The sequence below is a fragment of the Nycticebus coucang genome, chromosome 17 (assembly GCF_027406575.1).
Source record: "Nycticebus coucang isolate mNycCou1 chromosome 17, mNycCou1.pri, whole genome shotgun sequence".
Lineage (NCBI taxonomy): Eukaryota > Metazoa > Chordata > Mammalia > Primates > Lorisidae > Nycticebus > Nycticebus coucang.
The window spans coordinates 47,805,623-47,827,360 of NC_069796.1; the positions used below are offsets into that span (position 1 = coordinate 47,805,623).

The following is a 21,738-nucleotide window of genomic DNA, read 5'->3' on the forward strand; positions in this document are numbered from 1 at the left end:
TGAATCCAAAATACTGTAAACTAATCAGAACAGTCCAGGAATAATGCATGTGTAGTTTAGATATCAACTTTTAAAGAGGTCTCAGCCACATAAGGGCACGTGCAAATTAAAAGGCTTCTTGTTGTGAGGGGAAATTAAAGACCAGATGATCTGACTAAATGTTGAAGTTATTAAAAAGGCCTCAGGAAAGTTCAAGGATGCTGAGAAAGGTGAGGGTATATGGAGAAACTTAATGAGATAGAAATTCTGGAATTTTCTCAGTTTTCTCAAGTCTGGGGCTCCCTAGAGAACACTCAAAGCCTGAAGAGATAGATATTTCACCTTGATAAAGAGAAGAAATCTCTAATAGTCTACAGGTAGAAGGATAGTAATGCCTTATAAATTTATCTGTCAAGAGCACAAAGGTTTTTTAAGATAGGTTGGTTAAATATTTGCCAACTATGCTGTAGACATTTGTGCATTTTTTCCCTATAAATACAAACAGAAAATTCACTAGGGGGTAGGCAAAGTGTTGTGTGGAGAGAAGCAATAACAAATGGGCAAAAAGAAGAATCCACACCATGAAGGAATTTTCTGACTAGTGGGAGAGACAGACTTTTGAAGAGTTGATTACTATGCAGTGTAACAAGTAAGATAATCTAGTATTATTAAAGGTTCAATCAAGACAGAAGGAAGATAGAAATTCTGAGTCATATTGTGTATCAGTCTCCTTGGGCTTCCATAACAGAGATTGAGAAGATAAAGCAACAGAAATTTATTTTCTTACAGTTCTGAAGGTTGAAAAACCAAGAAGGTCAAGGTGCTGGCCAATTCAGTTCCTGGTGAAGGCTCTCTTCTGGGCTTTCAGATGGCTGCCTTCTCACAGGTCCTCTTTTGGGGGGTGGGAGGGTTGGCAGAGAGGACAGGGGAGGGGAGTTATCTTTGTTTTCTCTTATAAATCCATCAATCCTAGGGAACTGAGGTCCCATCCTACAACCTCATTTAATGGTAATAATCTCTTAAAAGCTTTATCTCTAACTATGGTTACATTGAAGATTAGCATTTCAATATGAATTTTAGAGGAATACAATTTAGTTCATTGCAGCTAAGTTACTAGAGTTTTATTTTTTATCTTTTTCATATGTGAAAATAAAATGCATGGTAACAAAGACTGGGAGAGCTGGATAAAATAGAATAGAAGCTGTTCTATTGTCAGCTTCTTATACAGTACTATTAGTGAGGTGGTATAACACAATTTAAAGGTGAACTGTGAGAAGCTAAGCATGTATACTATAAACTCTAACTCAACTCTAAATAGCCAAAAAGGGAGACAAAATAAAATGATAGTAAACACTAAAAAGAACCCCAAACCCCAACTCAGTCCAAAATAAGCCAGAAAAAAAAGAAGTAAAAGAGACTAATGGAAAATGAGTAGTAAGACGATAAAGTTTATGCAACTGTATTAATCAGTTTCCAAGGAAACAGAACAAAGAGAGAGAGACAGAGAAGAAATAAAGAGAGGGAGGAAGTGAGAGAGAGGAAGAGAGAAAGAGAGGGAGAGGAAGGGGGAAAAGAAAGAGAGAGAGAGAGAAAGAGAAAGAGAGAGATTGATTTAAATCATTGGCTTACACAATTTTAGGAATGGCAAGTCCAAAACCTGCAGGACAGAGCAGTAAGCTGGAAACCTAGGGTACTGCTGATGTTGCTGCTCAAGTCTGAAGGTGGAAGCATATGTTTCCTCTTGTTTGGGGGATGTTATTTAGTTCATTTTCTGTTACTTATAATAGAATACTTGAAACCGGGCGATAAATTCACTTCTCGGAGTTATGGAGGCAGAAAAGTACAAGACCGAGAGGGCTCAAGATAGCCTTCTTGGTAGGGTTCTCTGAAGAGTCCTGAGATGATGTGGGGTATCATATGGAGAGAATACTGAACTTGCTAGTCACTTTTCCTCTTCTTATAAAGCCACCAGTTCTACTGCAATGACAACTCATTAATCCATGCACTCACTAAATCTTGAGTGGATTTCTCTATTCATAAGAGCAGAGCACCCAGGATCCAACCTTCTCTTAAAGGCCCCATCTTTCAATACCACCACATTGGGAGCAAGTTTCAAACACATGAAACTTAGGGGCATTGAAACCATAGCAAAGGACCTCAACCTTTTTATCTTAACCGATTGGAGGAGGCCCATCTACATTATGGAGAATAGTCTGCTTTACTTAAAGTCTGCTGATTTAAATGTCACTCTCATCCAAAAACTACTTTTACAGCAACATCTACACTGGTGTCTGATGAAATATCTGGGTACTGTGGCCTTGCCAAGTTTATACATAAAATTAAACATCACAGTAAGTTTATCACTTATTACATTAAATAATTGGTCTAAGGACTCCAAATAAGGGCAGAATTGTAAGACTGAGTTTAAAAAAGGTGAGACTCAAATGTATACTGATTGCAAGAAACATTTTTTAAATATAAAAGCACATAAGTGAAATATCTCAAGAATGGAAAACGAAATACCACACATGTACTCAGTACTAAATTGGTTCTAGTTGATCAACACTTATGTGCACATAGGGAGGTAAAACTCAGGGGGGAATCAATTCTGTGGGAATAGGGAGGAGGAGTTGGGTTAATTCACATCTAAGGGTTATAATGCACAATTTTGGGTGAAGGGCACACTTATAACTTTGACCTGAAATATGCAAGATAAACTGTATAACCAAAATGCATGTCCCCTTGTAATATTCTGAAGATATATATATATATCTCACTAGTAACAAAGAGTATGAGAGGACACCACAGTGATAGAGGCTGGGTATCAGTGCTTAATTTTTAGGAATTAGAGAGGCATTATTATTGTAATGCACAGCAAGGGTATAGTGTCAGCAAAAGGCACATGTCCTGTAGAAAGGTATGGAGATGGCTACTTGAATATAGCTTTCCCAATAAAACAATATATGGGCAACCTATAAATGGAACCTGAACCCATATAGTGAGAAGATATTAAAGATGGTTAGTCAGGAAGCTGAAGACTATTTTTCATAAATTATTATATTCTATCAGTTTCCAGACGTGAGTCATTTTTTGAAACTGGAATTCACCAACTGAATGAGGAGCCAAGCTTTCCAAGGAAACGTAATATTCCAAGTGTTCCAACATCACTGCAAAAATATACAACAAATAAGTGATGCTGTTATTCCTCAGCCATTTTGTCTGATAATATACATGGAAAAAAGGTAAAAATTCATACATTTAAGAAACTGTTCAAATAGGATCTGGGTTAACACTGATACCCAGAGACTCAAAGTATCATCAATTCTTCCATTTCAAAGAATGGCTCAAGGGGGCCAAGCAATATGTTCAGGCCCACGTCAAGCTCACAATGGATTGAATAGTTCGGTAGGTCCATCTAATGCCCATAGTCATAATCCCTGAATGAAGAACAACAGTAGGTTTCTTTAGTAATCATCACAATATCCATTGGTATCTTAGTTTTTGTGAAAAAGTGGGTAAGGCCAAATGAAAGCCTTAAAAAATGTCCCTATCCTTCATCCTAGCAAAGATAAAGTATTAAAATCTGAAGGGATAAACAGAAAATGGTATCATCCTTATAGACTTACTGTGCAAAGGTAGTCTCCATTATATCTTCATTTAGGTCATCCACCTGGCCCATGAAAAACAAAAAGAAACAGAAACAAAACCCAGAGTGATTACAGAAGACGACAGTAGACAACCTAAAACTCATCCCAGTTGCAACTGATGTGTGAGATGTATTATCTTCCTTAGAGCAAATTAACATAACTTCTCTGGCTTTACATTCCTATAACTGAAGGATATTAGTATAATCAAATTCATCTATGTGATGGAATATGACATCGACATCTAAATTCATGTTCTATATAATTATATGTAGGGATCAAGAAAATGTAATAGAGCATATAGAAGTGAAAAAGGCAGGAAAGTATCTAAACAATAAAACTGACTGAATATTACAATAAAAACATGTATTTGTGTGTCTATGTGTAATTACATATATTTTTTTAAATAGCTAGAAATATTTTAAAACATTTTTAACAGTTATCTCTGAGCTGTGAGATTTTATGCCTTTTTCTTTCCATATATTTCTATTTTCTAGTTTTTCTAACTGTAGATGTATCCCATTTATATAAGAAAAATTGTTCTTTACAGAAAGGAAGTTAGAGGCAAGAAATTTAGATAACAGGGGAAAGTCAGCTATGACAACATATCTTCCCTGTTAAAACTGAAAAGGCAAAGCTAGCCCCACAGCAAATGGCATCCACAGTTCTCAAACTTCATTGCAACTTCATATTCCAACCTTTTCTTTCTTAAGCATTTCCACATATTTCATATTTTTATTATGGCCAAAAGTATTATAGTAATTATCATTGTGGAACATGTTAAGCTTTGTCTGCTGTCCTCTTCTTCTACTATGTTATGTTTCCTCATACTTTTCTTGAGGTATGAGGTTCCATCCTCCCCTCTCACATCCTCGCCTGCTGAGGTTTGACCTCGATTCCACCTGAACGATGGGCCTCCAGGGCTTGCTCAGCCCAGCACATAATGCCTCAGTGCCTTCTCTCTCCTACGCAGCTACTCTGGCCCCTCCTGCCCCTATACAAGCTCTTTAAAAAGGGCACATTGTTTTCTTCTTCTTTTTTTCTTCTTTCTAAGGTGTGTTAGTGGTGGCCTGGAGGATGGGGAGAATGGGCTTCTGAATTGTGCTTTATGCCTCTGTCTGCAGCTGGATATTCTGTTCCTGCACCATTCTTGGAGGAACATAGGGAAGATGTCAGGATAAGATGAAGGGATGCTTACCAAAAACATGGTATCCCAGATTTCTTAGGGGTAGGCACAGTAGGTTGCCCAGCACCTTGTACCAAGAACTTCCCATCATCTTGGGAGTGGGGTATGCTGGAGACATTTTGACATCTCAAATAACGGATGTCACACCATAGCAAATCAGCAAAGAGTTTGTATAAATTACCTGTCAGACATGTTCTGCAGAGCAGAGATAAAGGCCAGAGTCAGGAATACAGAGTTAAAGTGGTCCTTGATCAGGCCCTGGAACCTGCAGAAACCGACCTCTGAGATTGGAAGTGTTGTTACAAGGGGAGGTGATCTGGAGGGAGGATTTGCTTACTGATTTTCCGTTCTGTGTCTGGATTAAAATAGTTGGGGAGTTCCCATAAAATGTTACAGAATGATTTTTCTCTTTATGCACTCTGTTAGGTGCCCCAGGAAAGTCTAGCATACAAAGTCAGAAGATTTTTATCACAGCCAGGAATTCCTGCCATATCAGAAATCTTTCTTTTAATCCAAAAAAAGTATTATCTGCTTCACGAGCAAGTAAAGACCTACTTCGTTTATTTGAAAAATTCTTGTTGTCTAAAAACCTCTAATAGCCCCACCTTTTTCTTTGTATCTTCTCACAAAAATAAATTTAGGTGAAGCTTCAGGTAAGGAGTTGCCTTTCCAAGACATCTGAAATATTTCTGCACTACAGTAATACAATTATACCCATGGTAACCTCTGATTTACTTCTGTCTTCTGACTTTTTACAGATATGGTTCTGAACTCTGTACTTTCAGTCTTTTAAAGTGTGATACAGTTAGTCAAGGTTTAGCTTTTCCTAAGCAATTGTTCGTGGGGAAGAGTGGAATAAACTTTCCAAATGCAGTGTACAGAGGATATATAAGCAGACTTGAGATAGCTATTCATTTTAAAGACTGTCTTACATCCTGACTACCTCTGCTTTGGTGATTGTATTAGAGGGAAACACCCTGAGGAAATATCTTACAGCATCATTCCGAGGACGCACCAGGAGGAAAAATGATCGTCAAACATTTTCCAATAATCTGCTTGATGTTCTTCTTCACACATTCCATATTACCTTCTGGTGAGTGATACGGCTGGCCCTCACCAGCAGGTGAGGTTGATCTGTGGGATTTGACTTGGTAATCTGAAAGAGAATGTTTTGGAATGATTTTAAATTTAAGTGAATCATTTATATAAAAATATATAAAATATATGTCTTATATATATGTATACATATTGAGAATTACAATGAGATGTGGTCCAAATACGCACACACACGCACAGTGCCAAAAAAATGTATACACATTTGAAGGAATGTTACCTATGTATTATTCTTTGAAGCAGAATTAAAGGTACTATTACTGGTCATATGCACCTATATATGCTACACACACCCATTTTATCTGTAATTCACCCACATTTTTGGAAATGATCAATTTTACTTCCAATAAAATCTCTTAAAATGTATACACTTTTATATATATACATATATAAAATACATACATATATATGCTTGGGTGATTCAGTGAGGTAACATGTTAAAGTATCTAGCAATATGTCTGCATCAGAGCACACATGTCAAAGCACATCTTGAAAATTTAGTATATTTGAAAAGCCTTTGGTATGTATGTAAGTGGATCCTTAGAATTTTGTCCTTAGCTAGAGGAAAAAGTCATATAAGGAATTATAAGCACACCTAGACTCTAGGTCTTTAGATCTTGGTTTTTCATATATCCAACATGAGTTTCTGAATATTACCCAAGAAAGTGTCTATGAAAAAGAGTCTCTGAAAAACATGGAAATTGAGTCAAAAGATCACTTTAAAGTTCCAGCATTTCTTATTTCTTTCATATGTTGGCTGTGAACTCTGTATCCTCTCAAGTTTAAGCTAATCAGTGTTAATTGAAAAAAATTATTTGGTACACTGGCTGTACAACCTTTATGAGGGCAGTGACACATCCAAATAGTCTTCTGCTGATTATCAGGAATAAAAGTTATTTCACATTTTTTAAAGAAAATGAACAAATACCTGTATAATTGGAATAATGTTTTCAGTTGCTGCAAGATTCCTTAGTAATGGATTAGAACTCTTTTAATCTGTTAACAGATTAAGCTATGATTCACCAGGGATTCGTTTCTATCACTGTTTTCATGTATTCTCTAGTTTCAGGCCCTCGAGAATGGTGGCCACCACGTGGAAATATTAAGGTAATCTTCCCCCAGGTTTCCCAGGATTAAGATTCTAATCTGAGTTTTCACTGGTATTGTTATTTTGGAAAAAAATGCAGCAAATCATTCATGATGTTATCCAAGGTCTATTCACATGAGTGCGGCAGGTACAATGCCAGTATAGGAACCCAGAGAAAAGTGATCCAGACTGGGATCCAATTAAGTAGCTACCAGAAAAAAGCAGCCACATACCTCACTACTGGATATCACTCTGGTCACCTTCAAAATACTCCCCTTGGGAAGCTATACGCTGATGTCAGTGCCTGGTTCACTCTTCAAAGAAATATTGAAAATCTTTTTCTAGAATTACTAGAATTATCATCATATGGCACACAAAACATGCAACAACAATAATGAATGCCACTCAGTATGAACACAGCTGTGAGACACCGATATATCAAGGTTATGAAACCTTATCTAGTTGTGTGTACAGTACTGCTAATATAAGTGCTTGATAGCAAGTTCACAAACTTAATTGTAGGATCTCATACAATGACAGTTATGAAGGTCATTGTAGAAAAAAGAGTTTCAAAATTGCTTTCAAAGGTGAGGGAGGCAGTGATATCAGTGCCTAGCTTTCCAAGGGGATTACTCTGAAAGTGACTGCAGTGATGTTCAGCAATGATCTAGCACTTTTTAAGGATGAGTTTGAGTACTTTTCAGACATCATAATAGATTCTGGTTCCATTGCTTTGTGGAGGTGGGGCGGTGAGATGTGGTCCTGACTATGCTTAGATTTCCATAGTAAATACTAAAGGTGACCTACATATTTAAGTGTGTCTCTAATTGTATCATTCTTTTCAACTCAATTTCAGATAAAATGTCCATATAGGACAGTAGACTTGAGTTGGTACACTACAACAGTGAATCCCTGCCCTGGCTTATATCAACCCATCTGTGGCACCAATTTTGTAACCTATGCTAACCCCTGCATCCTGTGCATTGAGAGCTTGTGAGTACTATTTGGGGAAAAGAAGAAAATGATGGGTATGCTTGTTCATAGCAATTACTATCTTCCCTTCTTATCAAGTACATCAACCTTGAAGGAGGAATTTGCCCCAGTTTTCATAGATAAAAATCAACCCCACTTAGAAAGGCATGTGGTAATAGAAAGCTCACTGGAGTAGAAAGCAGACTCATTGTACTCAATGGCATTCCTTAGTTGTGTTTTTCTCTTTGAACCCTTAGGTTCCCACATGCCAGTTGCTGCATTTCCACTTGAAGCTCTCACATATACCTTCAAGTCCTGAAATTCATTAATTATAAAACAAATTGTAGCTTTTGCCTTCTCTTAGATATCTTTGATTCCTTATGTACCTGAAACTCCAAACTAGGAAGAGGTGACCTAAAACTTTGGCCAACTGAAAGTCAATGTTCATATTTTTTTTGGTTTATGTAATGAAATCAGTAATTAGACACTGAAATTTCACAACTCAATGGTTTGAGCTTTGATATCTATATGGGCCAAAACATTTCACAAGAAGAAAAACTTTCCCCATGGCATCATATTGCAACCCTCAGCCCAGTAATTATTTTGTAATTTTGTGCCAGCAGCAATGACAGGAATGTATAAACCCCAGGTCATCTCCACTAATCAGTACTTCAGCCAAAGAGTGAAGGTATTGTCAGAATATCTCAGGACTGATATGCCTCCACATCACAAACTCAGGCCTGATTAAATAGCTTATTTTCAAAAAGTTTGTAGTATATGTCATTATATCTTTGGTGGAGTCACAGAATTATGAAAAAATAACTGGGTGAGAAATCCACTTAGACTATATATGTATCTCTGGTCAGTTCCCTTTAAACCCTGGATCTCAGTTTCTCCAAATATAAAATAAGCATTCTGGATATGATAATTTTAAACTTGTTTTTATGTAACCCTGATGTTCTATTATTTAATGAAATGCTTATTCTGTCTCTTCCATTAGGAAATCTCGTGGAAAAATTAAGTTTCACCATGATGGAAAATGCTAGCTGAGCAGACTTGAATGTGGAAGAAAATGTCTTCTTTTTCTCTCCATCACTCCCATCCTTGTCTCGTACCTCATCCCTTTTTTACCCGTCCTTGCATGTGTCCTCTGTGATAGACCTGACCCTGTTGAGCTTATAGCAGATAGTTCAAAGTCCCTTCTGTGGAACTTTCCCCCCACTAATTCATTGCTTTCCATAATCTCCCTTACAAATAAATTTTTCTCAAAGCCTGATTTGACCTGAGTCTCAGATCTGTGTCTAAAATCTCAGAATTATAACAAATTGAACATTTGAGTCATTGAGATTAATAAGTTTTCTGATACTATGAACAGTGAAACAATCTATGTAAAACCTCCAGGTTATCTTACAACAGAAATTTCTTCCACATTCCTTTGGCATTTCTATAGAGAAATTGTGCTCTGCCTGGCTGATTCCTGTTGTCCAGTTTCTGCAAATTCCTCCTTAGGCATCTTCATTTTAGATCAGCAGAGGTCTTGCATCTTCACAGGCCCTATATTTTTTCTAGAAGGAAGTCTACATTGTTGGTATCTGTGAATGTCTCATTGGTCTTTAATCATTTTATTAAATTTTCTGGACACATTTTAAACTCTGAACATAAAGAGGCATATTTTGTTTTTCTGTTTGCTGATGATTTTATTTTTTTTTATTAAATCATTACTGTGTACATTAATGCATTTATGAGGTACAATGTGTTCATTTGATATACAATATGGAATGCTTACATCTAACTAATTAACATAACCATCTCCTCACTTATTTGTTGTGGTAAGACATTTATACACCATTCTTTTTTTTTATTATTATTGTTGGGGATTCATTGAGGGTACAAGAAACCTGGTGACACTGATTGCATTTGTTAGACAAAGCCCTATAGAGGCATATTTTTCTCTTGATTATATTTCATATATGTGTGTATGTATATACAGTAGGACCTCTGTAAGTTGACCACTCAAGAGATAGTAACAAACTGATTAATATATGGAGGTGGTCAACATAAGGAACTAGGCCTTGTACTAAACATACATGCAATGTATGTCCAGTCCATGAAATTAGGTCAACTTGGGTGGCACCTGTGGCTCAAGGAGTAGGGTGCCAATCCCATATGCCGGAGGTGGCGGGTTCAAACCCAGCCCTGGCCAAAAACCAAAAAAAAAAAAAAAAAGAAATTAGGTCAACTTAAGGAGGCGGTCAAAGTAGGGAGTTGATTAGTATGGAGGTTCTACTCACACACACACATACACACACACACACACAAAGTATATACATATATATATATGTATATACTACTCTTTTTTTTTTTTTAAATTAATTTCTTTTTTGTAGAGACAGAGTCTCACTGTACCGTCACACGGCTCACAGCAACCACTTAACTCTTGGGCTTACGTGATTCTCTTGCCTCAGCCTTCCGAGCAGCTGGGACTACAGGCGCCCGCCACAACGCCCGGCTATTTTTTGGTTGCAGTTTGGCCGGGGCTGGGTTTGAACCCGCCACCCTCGGCATATGGGGCTGGCGCTCTACTCACTGAGCCACAGGCGCCGCCCTATACTACTCTTAATATAGATAAAAAACTAATAGGCACTAACTAACATGCTTTCTTCCCCTTGGCAGCTTGTTCCCTAATGGTCTGGGAAAGAGAGCATCTATTCTGCCTCTCAATAACTTGTAAGGTCATAGTCAGAGTGTATATATATGTTCTGTTAGATTTTTGATCTTAACTACCATGATGATTAGATGGATAAATGGCTCCAGTGAAAAGGAAACAATTGCTTTTTATCTATTATCTTTAGAACATGAAGAGCAAATAGCTATTGGGGGAAAGAAGATAGTCTATATCCTCATAGCATGCCAATTTTCATTGCTTCAAGTCCTGGGCTATGCAAGAACACTTAGAACTCCAAGGAGGATTGTTTTAAACACTGCTGCTTGGGCAGCACCTGTAGCTCAAAGGAGTAGGGTGCCGGCCCCATATACCAGAGGTGATGGGTTCAAGCTCAGCCCTGGTCAAAAACCGCAAAAAACAAAAAATAAAAAACACTGCTGCTTTAACCTCATGTTCACAAATCTTTTCTTCTGCAATAATTAATATCTCATTAATGTCATCTGGTGGATTTTTCATCTCAGGCGCTGTTACCAGCCTTGATAAATCTGGGCTCTTTTTATTTTGAATCCTCTCTAGTGATTCTATCTCGGTTTGGGTAGTTTCCTCATATACAAACACCAACTAATAATCTTCTGAGTCCTCCATCCAGCTTCTCTCTCCCTATGGTCCTGAAAACTCTGGGGGTGTCCAACCTGCAGCTTGCGTACTGATTTTGTGAGGACTTTTTTTTTTATTTTCCTTATCTGTGGTGCTGGATATCACGAAAAGTATACATGGACCCTGTTTTTGCTCCTCAGCTTTTGTTAGTGTTTGTATTTTTAATGTGTGGCCCAAGACAGCTCTTATTCTTCCACAATGTGGCAGAGAAAAATAAAAGTTGGACACCCCTGAATCTAGCCCCTTCCATTTCTGTTCCATCTCAGTTCCATATCTCACCTCAGAGTCGCTTTATCTGGGCTCCTCTTTACTGTTTCTGGAATCTCTCACAATGTAGAAACCAAGGCCAACCACAGAGTTAACTTATTTATTTTCCATCTCTCTAGGATTTAATATCCTTCAAAGCCTGATGTTTTATCGTAATCGTTTCACATGTTTTGTCTGATCATTTGTTGTCATTTCAAATAGGAAGACATATCCAGTTTCCCTTTTTCTTTCTTTCTTTCTTTTTTTTTTATTGTTTGGGATTCATTGAGGGTACAAAGAATTAGGTTACAATGATTGCGTTTGTTAGGTAAATTCTTTCTTGTGATTGTGTCCCGCCCTCAAAGATGTATTTTTCTCACACCACATTGTCTGAAAGTAGAAACCAAGTTTATCTTTATCAAGCTATTGCACTTACTTTTTGTATTTATTCTTTTCCACCTGAAACCTTCTAAAGTCTAAATTAGAATTTAATGTCATTATTCTGCTTTTTAAAAGAATTTCAAAGGACAAAACTTGTGCTCTGTAATAATGAAAATCTTTTTAGCAGATAAGAAAGCACTTACTTAAATTTGTCATACATTATAGTATAAAGGGATTTGATAATAATATTTTTGATCATTTGATTGTAGACACTTTGGAAGAAGAAAATGAGTTCAGAATGCAAGACTGACTCCTCCCCGTGCAATGCCCAAGAATAATTCCCACAGATCTCTGACCCCCACCAACAGGAAAGGGGCTTCTCCCTTTGTGGTCCTAGCTCTAACAGCCTCTCTCTCTGAAGGTTCTCTCTTTCTCTCTCCCCACCTCCCTTTGCCCTATTTCTTCTTTATTTTTTGAGACAGAGTTTTGCTCTGCTACTGGGCTGGAGTGCAGCGGCATCTTTATATCCCACTGCAACCTCAAATTCCAGTGCTCAGATAATCCTCCTGCCTCAGCCCCTTGAGTCGTTGGGCCTACAGGCACCTACCACCGTGTCCAGCTAATTTTTCTATATTTTGTAAAGATAAGCCCTCATTATTATTCTAGGGTTAGTTTCAAAGTCCTGGCCTCAAATTATCTTCCCTTCTTAGCCTCCCAAAATGCTTAGATTACAGACGGGAGGCCCAGCATCTGGCCTCGTTCTCCCTTTTTAGCAGGTGATTTCAATTCTCTCTGCATAGTTTCCCTAGTGTTTTATCTGCCAAATTCATCAGTCCCAGGATTTGGTATTTTCTTCTTACCCATCATACTTCCTCTGCTTGATAATCCTACTCACACCTGTAATGACTCTCTATTGCCTGGATACATACAACTCCCTTGTCCACACCAGGAGATTGTACCCATCTTCTTGGCATAAGATAATGGGCGTCTTAATTTCCATAGCTCCTGGAATCTTTGAAGTCAATCCATCCAGTATAAGTTCTACATTTTTTCCCTAAATTTGCTCCTACACTTGTTTTAATGTAAGTAAAGTTAATGCCATTACTTTCTCTAAGCTCTTTCTCACTCAAACTAAATTTCATTATTTAATTTCTATATATTCATTATACTATTTTAAGTATTAACTAGACCCATGATCATGTGTTTAATTTAATTAATCCTGTTTCAATAGGCTATTTTGGTATTTATCTTAACTATTACCTAAGGCTCAATTCTATTCTTCCAATCGTAATTTTTTTATTTAAATATGACAGAAAAATCACTATCCTTGGTAAGTTATAATACAAATAAACATCTTAGTATGACTTATAAGACATTTTATTTCATTTGTTAAAGACAGTCTTAGGACAAGTTCCAACCATAACTGATCCTTGCAGAACTTGTAATAAACCCTATTTGTCCATGCGGTGGCAGTAAAGCATTGGTGTTTAGACCAACAACTTTGACAAGCCCTTTGGGCCACTTGTCATATTAACAAAGTGATTTGGGGCAGGTTGCTAATGCAGATTTCACTTAACACTATGATTTCCTTTTCAGAAAGGTGAAATCTCCAAGTTAAGTTTATATCCAGATCTCACAGGGTGGGAGTGTTGGGAAATGTTTCTAACTATTGGAATATTTCTAAACATTTCTCTTCTAATTCTATGGAGTTGCTTGTTTTTCTGATTAGATAAATTTTACCTCAAGAAAGTGAATCAGTTCAAACAGATAAGATTTGAGTAAACTGTTTTCCACATATTTCTGAACAAAAATGGGGTCTGACTTGGGGATGGAGCCTGTGTAGTCAGTCAAAAGTAACATGAAAACAAGACAAATCTATACTGTGGTTAATTTTCTTTAACCCTTATTTACTTTTATTAGTATTATTTTTGCCAAATTATAATTATGTATTCTTATGGAGGGTATAATGCGATGTTTAGATACATGTAGAAAGTAGAATGATTAACATATCCATCACTTTATTTCTTTTTTGTGGTGAAACTTTTGAAATGTCCTTTCTTAGCTATTTTGAATAGACAACACATTATTATTAACTATAGTCATCTTGGTACGCAATAGCACTCATAAACTCACTCTTCTAGTCGAGCTGTAGCTTTGTATCATTTTACCAACATCTCCCATTCCCTCTTCCTCACTTCCAACCTCTGGTAACCAGCATGCTATTCTCTACTTCTATGAGTGTGACCATTTTAGAGTCTACCTGGAAGTGAGGTCATATGGTATTTATTTGTCTTTCTATGTCTGGCTTATTTCACTGAGCATAATGTTCCCTAATTCCATCCGTATCTTTCCAAATAACAGCATTTCTTTCTTTTTAAAATCTGAATAGCATTTTATTGTGTATAGATAATACATTATCTTTATTCATTCTTCTCTTGATAGACATGTAAGTTGCTTCCTTATCATGGCAATTGTCAATAAATTAAGATTGAAAAGATTTTAATCTTTTAAAAAGATAAATCTGTTTGCCATTTGTATGAGAAATTCCTGGTTCTTTTTTTTTTTTTTTTTTTGGCAGTTTCTGGTCAGGGCTGGGTTTGAACCTGCCATCCTTGGCATATGGGGCTGATGCCCTACTCCTTGAGCAACAAGCACCACCCCTTGTGCCCATTTTCTAATCATGTTATTTGTTTTCTTCCTATCGAGTTGTTTGATTTTCTTATATATTTTTAAAATATTTTCTTATTTTCTTATACATTTTCAAATATTTTCTACCATGCTGTGGTTGTCTTTTCACTCTGTTAGTTGCTTCTTTTGCTGTTCAGAAGTTTTTAAGTTTGATGCAATTCCATTTGTCTATTTTTCCTTGCCTATGCTTTAGGAGGTCATATTTAAAAAAAAAGTGTTGTTCATACTGATGTAGAGCTTTTCCTTGATAGTTTTTTTTTCCAGTTTCAAATTGCTAAAGACACAAAGGAGAAAGCAAACATTACTAGAAAGTGTGATTTTTTCCCAGAATTAGCCACAGTAAATAAATAAGTTATTTATTTACACCAAAAAATAAAACAGTTAAGGCAAAAAAAAAAATAGCCTCATTTTTGAAATCAAAGAAAAGTCAATTTGAGTCTGAGATGTTGAAAAATTGTTCATGAGCATTTGGGTGAAAATATGACCCCTATAATGTTGCCAAGGTCTCTGAGACCTGGGGTGCTGTTAAGTAAATGCTGGTGGCATAAATTAAGGAAGCTAAAGGGATACTTTCATTTATATGCTCAATTTTTCAGAGGTCTGAAAAAAGAAACAAAATAAAGTTGGGGGCAAGGGATGAATAAAGTTAATTTTCAGGGTAGCATATTCAGGGATGCTTCTGAGATGAGAAGCATCTAAGAGAAAAGTGACTTAAGGATTCAATTTTTCATTTTTCTGGTGATAACTCAGTTTTTCCAGCATGATTTATTGAAGGCACTGCCCTTTCCCATTTGTGTTCTGTTTTTGAAGATCGATAGTCTGCAAACATGTGAGTTTGTTCCCAGTCTGTCTATTCTCTTCCATTGGTCATGTTTCTGTTTTATGCCAATATTATGTTGTTGCGATAGCATAGTACTAGCATAATATATTTTGAAGTCAGGTAATTGTGATGCTTTTAGGTATGTTTTTTTTCTCAAGGATGCTTTGGCTATTCAAGGTCTTTTGTGATTCTACACAAGTTTAAGGATTTTTTTTTAATTTCTGTGAAAAAAATAAATGGAATTTTGATAGGGATTACATTGAATGTGCAGGTAATTTGGGGTTGTATAGACATTTTAACAGAATTAATTATTCCAACCCTGAATGGAAGGTGTCTGTCTTAGTCACTTTTACATTGTTATGTAGTAATATCTGAAACTGGGTAATTTATGAAACAAAGAGGTTTATTTAACTCACAGTTCTGCAGATTGCTCAAGAAGCATAACACCAGCATCTGCTTCTGGTAAGAGCTTCAGGATGCTTCCACTTGGGGTGGAAGATGAAGGGGAGCAGAAGTCACTTGGTGAAAGGAAGGTGGAAAGAGAGAGAGGGGAGGGAGATGCCAGGCCCTTTCAAGGGATCATATCTTGCAGGAACTAACAGAATAAGAATTTACTCATGACCCAAACAATTCCCACTAGGTTCCACCTCCAACATTGGAGATCACATTTGAACATGGAGATTTGAAGAAGACAGATAACTAACCTGTATCAGTAACTTCCTGGTTTGTTTCCTTCACTTTCTTTCAACAATGTTTTAGTTTTCCATAAACAGATCTTTCACCTCCTTGATTAAATTTATACCCACGTATTTCCTGCTTTGGTTGCATTGTAAATGGTATTTTTAAAATATTACTTGTTTCGGTAATTCATTATTAGTGCAAAAAAAAAAAATCACTGGTTTCTATATATTGATTTTTGTATCCTGTGGTGTTAAATGAATTTGTTCATCTGTTCTAACAGTTTGGGTTTGTATCTTTAGTGTTTTCTATATAAGGTCATGTCATTCACAGAGACAATTTCACCTCTTTCTTTCCTATTACAATTACTTTTATTTCTTTCCTTTGCCTAATTACTTTGGCTAGGACTTCTAGTAAAATGTTGAAAAGAAGTAGTGAGAATAAGCATTTTGTCTTGTTCCTAATCTCGAAATCTTTCAACTTTTTACCATTAAGCATAATGTTAGCTGTGTACTTGTCATGTATGGCCTTAATTGTGCTGAAGTACATTTATTTTATATATAATACATTGAGAGTTTTTTTTAATTACAAAAGGATGTTGAATTTTATCAAATGGATTTTCTGCATCTACTGAGATGGTCATATGGTTTTTGTGTTTTATTCTGCTATTGTGGTGTACCACATTCATTGATTTGTATGTGTTGAACCATTCTTGTATTCCAGGGATAAATCCCTCTCAATTATTGTGAATGGTTCTTTTAATATGTTGTTGAATTTAGTTTGCTAGTACATTGTTGAGAATGTTTGTATCTAGGTTCAGTTTTGGCCACTGCTTCTCTGTACCTGAGTTTTCTTTTAAATCTCAATTCATTTATTATTTTGTATAATTTTACCATGTAATCCTTTTTGTTTTATTTAATGTTAAATTTGTTCTTCCTTCCTGTTTTCCTCTCCCTTTCTTTCTTTCTCTCTATTTTTGCAAGGAAATACTTCTACATAAAGTATTTTCTCAGATCTCTTGTTCTTGAAAATGTCATGCTGTTAATGTGAAAGACTACTTTGGTAGTAAAGATGATAAGCATTGACTTATTTTCTTTAAGAATGACTTTAAATTGTCCCTTATTTGGTTACTTTCTTCAAGCAGATTTTTATATTTATTTTTATTTTTTTAAAGACAGAGTCTCACTATGTTACCCTTGGTAGCGTGCCAAGGCATCATAGCTCACAGCAACCTCAAACTCTTGGGCTCAAGAGATTCCCTTACCTCAGCCTCCCAAGTAGCTGGGACTACAGGTGCCTGCCACAAAGTCCAACTATTTTTTTGTTGCAGTTATCATAGTTGTTTAGCTGGCCTGAGCTGTGTTGGTACCCTCCAGCCTCGGCATTTATGGCTGGCACTGTAACCCCTGTGAGACAGGGGCCAAGCCAAGCTTTTAATATTTCTTACAATTTTTTTGCTTGAGTATTCTTATTTTTGTTTCATTTCTGAGAGGGCAACTTGGCTAAGAATAAATTTTTGAGTCACTTCTTAATATTCTAGATATTTATCTTTGGTCTCTGAATGTCAGGAAAGTAATGAAAATTTTATTAGCCCTTATAGATGTTTTATTTGGATGTATAAATAATTTACTTTAAATCTTAAAGTTTAATCAAATAATTATGAAATCTTTGTGAGAAAAAGTGAACCTGAAAGAGCCAGTCCTTCAAGATGGATCCCAAATGGGTAACTGGGCCTAAATTTAAAAATAGAGCCATGTGGCCATTTGCTGACTGGAAGTCACACATATACTCTGATTTCCCCCCAAACTCACACCTCTGTTCAACTTTGGGACTTCCAAAGCACAACAGAACCAGCTAATTAGAGGCCCCTTGTCTTAACCAATCAGATCTCTCCAGTATCAACAAATCAGAACTAGGAAAGTTTGAATTCCTCATTTGTACAAAGGGATCTGATTGGGAATCTGGGCAGTGACTTTTAATATGTCACCCCAAACCCTTCTTTGTTCCCTGGAATGCACTTTCATTTTATACCACCATCTCTGTCTCCCCCATTTGCAAACAGTTCACTGGAATAAAGTCTTTTTTCTCCACATTCCTTTTCAGAGAACTTTTGTTCACAGGTTTAATTGCTAGTTCTGTGTGTAAGTTTTTCCTGGAACACAATCTGCAGCAAAATGACTTTTTTTTTTTTTGCTAACAATTACTCCTCAGTTGTATTAGCTGTGTTCTTTGCTTCCTTACACTGCCCTGCATTTGGCTATCCTCTTTATTATAATCATTTTCTAATTGATTAATCTCTGCTTTTATCTTTATCTTTACCAGTATTATGCCAAGCTCTTCTTCACAGCAGCAATTTAAAAGTCTGTTTCTAAATGATTTATTAGTTTTTTATTGCTTTTCTTGGTGAAGGGTGTCAATCACTTTACTTATCTTCATATTTTTTCCTTTTTGTTTTGGCTGTTTTTTAATTATGTGTTTTTTGATTTTGTACAATCCTGTTCTTATACTAAGGTTAAGCACTGAAAAATAAAATACAATTTTTTTCTTGATTTATATTTACTTTCAGTGTTCTTGATTTTCTTTGTATAATATAGTGCTCTTATAAATTTTTCCTTGGCTATCTTATGACTATAGACTGCCCTACCTTTCAGTTTTCTCATTTAGTTGCATGTGTAAAGTGTCTAGCTGTGTTTATAACTTTATAACTTCTACTTGACTTGATGTAGAGTGATTAGTTTTTCTTAATTATCTTTCCATTATTGTATATGCTTTTATCATCTTCTCATTTGAACCATACACTAAGGGCTTATTTTATTTTTCCATCCTTTTTTCCTGCAGTATGAAGTTATTAATATTTGTAGTTTAGGGTGGTGCCTGTGGCTCAAGGAGTAGGGCGCTGGACCCATATGCTGGAGGTGGCAGGTTCAAACCTAGCCCCGGCCAAAACACCCCCCCCAAAAAAAAAAACAAAAATATTTGTAGTTTAAAAAGGAGAGCTCAACTAAAAAATAACAACCTTTATTAGAAGAATTAGACTCCACTTACTTTCCTCTTTTCAAGTTGACATGGTAGCAATACAAATTATGCACATGGGAAAAATAACTTTATGACTAATTTATTCCATCATTTTGAAATGGAACTCTGGTGTCTAAGTTTCTATCAGAGATGACCAAATTCAACTTTTTAATGCCTTACCTCATGGCATCTTTTTTTTTTTTTTTATTACTTCCCTCACCCATCTAATCAATCAGAAAAGGAAAATGATACCAAGGACCATTTTCAAGTGTTCATATAAATATAGTCTTGTCTGTGAAAATTTTACATAATTTCATAATCTTATTATTTCTGCTTCTGGAGGTAAATTACTGGGTAGGAGCTAAGCTTAGACATATGAGATTGTTCATCTTTCTTTGCTTTCAAATGCTGTGACGTGCTTCACAACATGTTCTCTAGTATTTTCTGGTTGCTGATGGGCTATTTTGACACACATTTGGTTTTTAAGAAGTAATTCTATAATTTGATTGACTCTGCCACCTTGCTTTGATTGCCTGTTGCTGAATAACAAAATTAAGCCCCCAAATTTAGTGGTTTAAAGCAATTGTTATATTTCACAATTTGGTGAGTTGACTAATTAATTCTACTTCATGTGGGGATAGCTGGAGTGTGGTATGACTGGAAGTTTCAGAATATCTTCACTCACATTGCTGCAGTCTGAACTGTTGTGACTGGGAGCTCAGTGCTGTCACCTTCCACCTTCAGTTCTCAATTCAGCCTCTCCGCTATTAATGATATGAATTTAATTTTAAAAATTTGTTGGCTCCATGAGCTGTCTTGGGGTCTTTCTATTTTGTCCCCATTCTGCTTGAAAATTGAACAGCTCTTTTTTAGTTTAATGTTTCCCCCTAAGAAACATTAGACAGAAAATGCATACTTTAGAATAAGACATATTACCAGGAATAAACAAGAACAATCTATAATAATAGGGGTGTCAATTATAAGTGTGTTTTTACCTAATAACAATCCTAGGTGTGTATTCATATATTAACAGAACATCACAAGTGAACAATTACAGACATTTAAGACAGTATAGATAAATCCACAGATAGAGTTGGGGATTTCAACATTTCTCTTCCAGTAATTTATAGAAAATCATTAAGGATGTTAAAGACATGCACAACACAATCAAATTATCCTGACTAACATTTATGGATCACTTCACTCAACAACAGTTTCTGTCAACAGATGAATGAGTAAAGCAATGTGTTTGATACACTCATACACACCACACACACACACACACACACACACACACACACACGCTTGGGTATTACATAGCCTTAAAAAAGGAATCCTGCCATTTGCAATAATAAAGGTAAAGCTGGAGAACATCATCCTAGATGAAATAACCTAGGCTCAAAAGAAAAATATCCCATGATTTCACTTGCATATAGAACCTAAGAAAAAGTCAAAATCATGGAACCAAGATTAGAATGGTAGTTACCAAGGCCTACGGGGTGGGGGAAAAGGAGAGATGTTTGTCAAATGGTACAAACTTTCAGTTATAAGATGAATAAGTTTTGGAGGCCAAATGAAAAGTATTATTACTATAGCTAGTGATAATGTATTTAGTACTTAAAATCTTCTGAGATAGTAATTTTCAAGTCTTTTCACTAGACATAGGGAAAGGTAACTAAGTAAGATATGTAGCTCACCACAACTTCAAACTCATGGGCTGAAGTGATCTTTTGCCTCAGCCTCTCAATGATTATGGTAATTTTCACAATGTATAAATATATCAAAACATCATATAGTACATCTCAAATATATACAATTTTTATTTTCCAATTATCCTTCAATAAAGCCAGGGAAATTTTTTTTTTTTAATTTCAGATTGATATAAGGGTACAATCAGGTTACACTCTTTGCATTTGTTAGGTAAAGTCCAAGTTGTAGTTGAGCCCTTCACACAGGAAGGGCAGCAAAAGCCTTTACATTGTGTGCCCATTTATACTGTGCCCATTAGTTGGTGGTGCCACAAACATTCTCCCTCCTTCCCTCTCCATCCTCTCACCCTTTGAATGTGGTGTATTTTTCTCTTGTGTGAGTGTGTAGTTGTTGATCTTTTGATTTCATATCAGTATTGAGTTCATTGGATACTTGTTTTTCCATTTTTGTGATACTATACTTAAGAGAATGTTTTCCAACTCCATCCAGGTAAGCTCGAAAGATGCACAAAAACTCCATCTTTTTAAAGGCTGAATAATATTATATAGTATACATACACCACAGTATATCAATCCATTCATGTGTTGATGGGAGCTTGGGTTGATTCCACATTGTGGAGATTGTGAATTGAGCTGCAATAAACATTGTAGTACAAATTTCCTTATGGAAAAATGATTTTTTTTTTCTTCAAGGTAGATACCTAGTAATGGTATTGCAAGGTCAAATAGAAGGTCTACCTTTTTTTTTTTTTTTTGTGGTTTTTGGCCAGGGCTGGGTTTGAAACCACCACCTCTGGCATATGGGGCTGATGCCCTACTCCTTTGAGCCACAGGTGCTGCCCCAGAAGGTCTATTTTTAATATGGGAATTTTTTTTTAAAGAATAGGAATCACAGAGT

The 21,738-nt window shown here is 36.0% G+C and overlaps 1 protein-coding gene across 1 annotated transcript; it reads left to right on the plus strand.

The window, feature by feature from the left end:
• Nucleotides 1–1,805: 1,805 nt before the first annotated feature.
• SPINK14 (serine peptidase inhibitor Kazal type 14 (putative)) lies at nt 1,806–9,112 on the plus strand. The gene is made up of 4 exons (XM_053566210.1): nt 1,806–1,854; nt 6,986–7,029; nt 7,866–8,002; nt 8,982–9,112. The coding sequence occupies exons 1-4, from the start codon at nt 1,806–1,808 to the stop codon at nt 9,025–9,027; spliced, it is 276 nt and encodes a 91-aa protein (XP_053422185.1). The 3' UTR covers nt 9,028–9,112.
• Nucleotides 9,113–21,738: the final 12,626 nt, after the last annotated feature.

Bases quoted from the DNA above. Each gene is read 5' to 3' on its own strand.
- SPINK14 (XM_053566210.1), top strand. From the start codon at position 1,806: ATGGAGGCAGAAAAGTACAAGACCGAGAGGGCTCAAGATAGCCTTCTT. The intron at 7,030-7,865 runs GTAATCTTCCCC...ACTCAATTTCAG, and splicing joins CACCACGTGGAAATATTAAG to ATAAAATGTCCATATAGGAC. The intron at 8,003-8,981 runs GTGAGTACTATT...CTCTTCCATTAG, and splicing joins ATCCTGTGCATTGAGAGCTT to GAAATCTCGTGGAAAAATTA.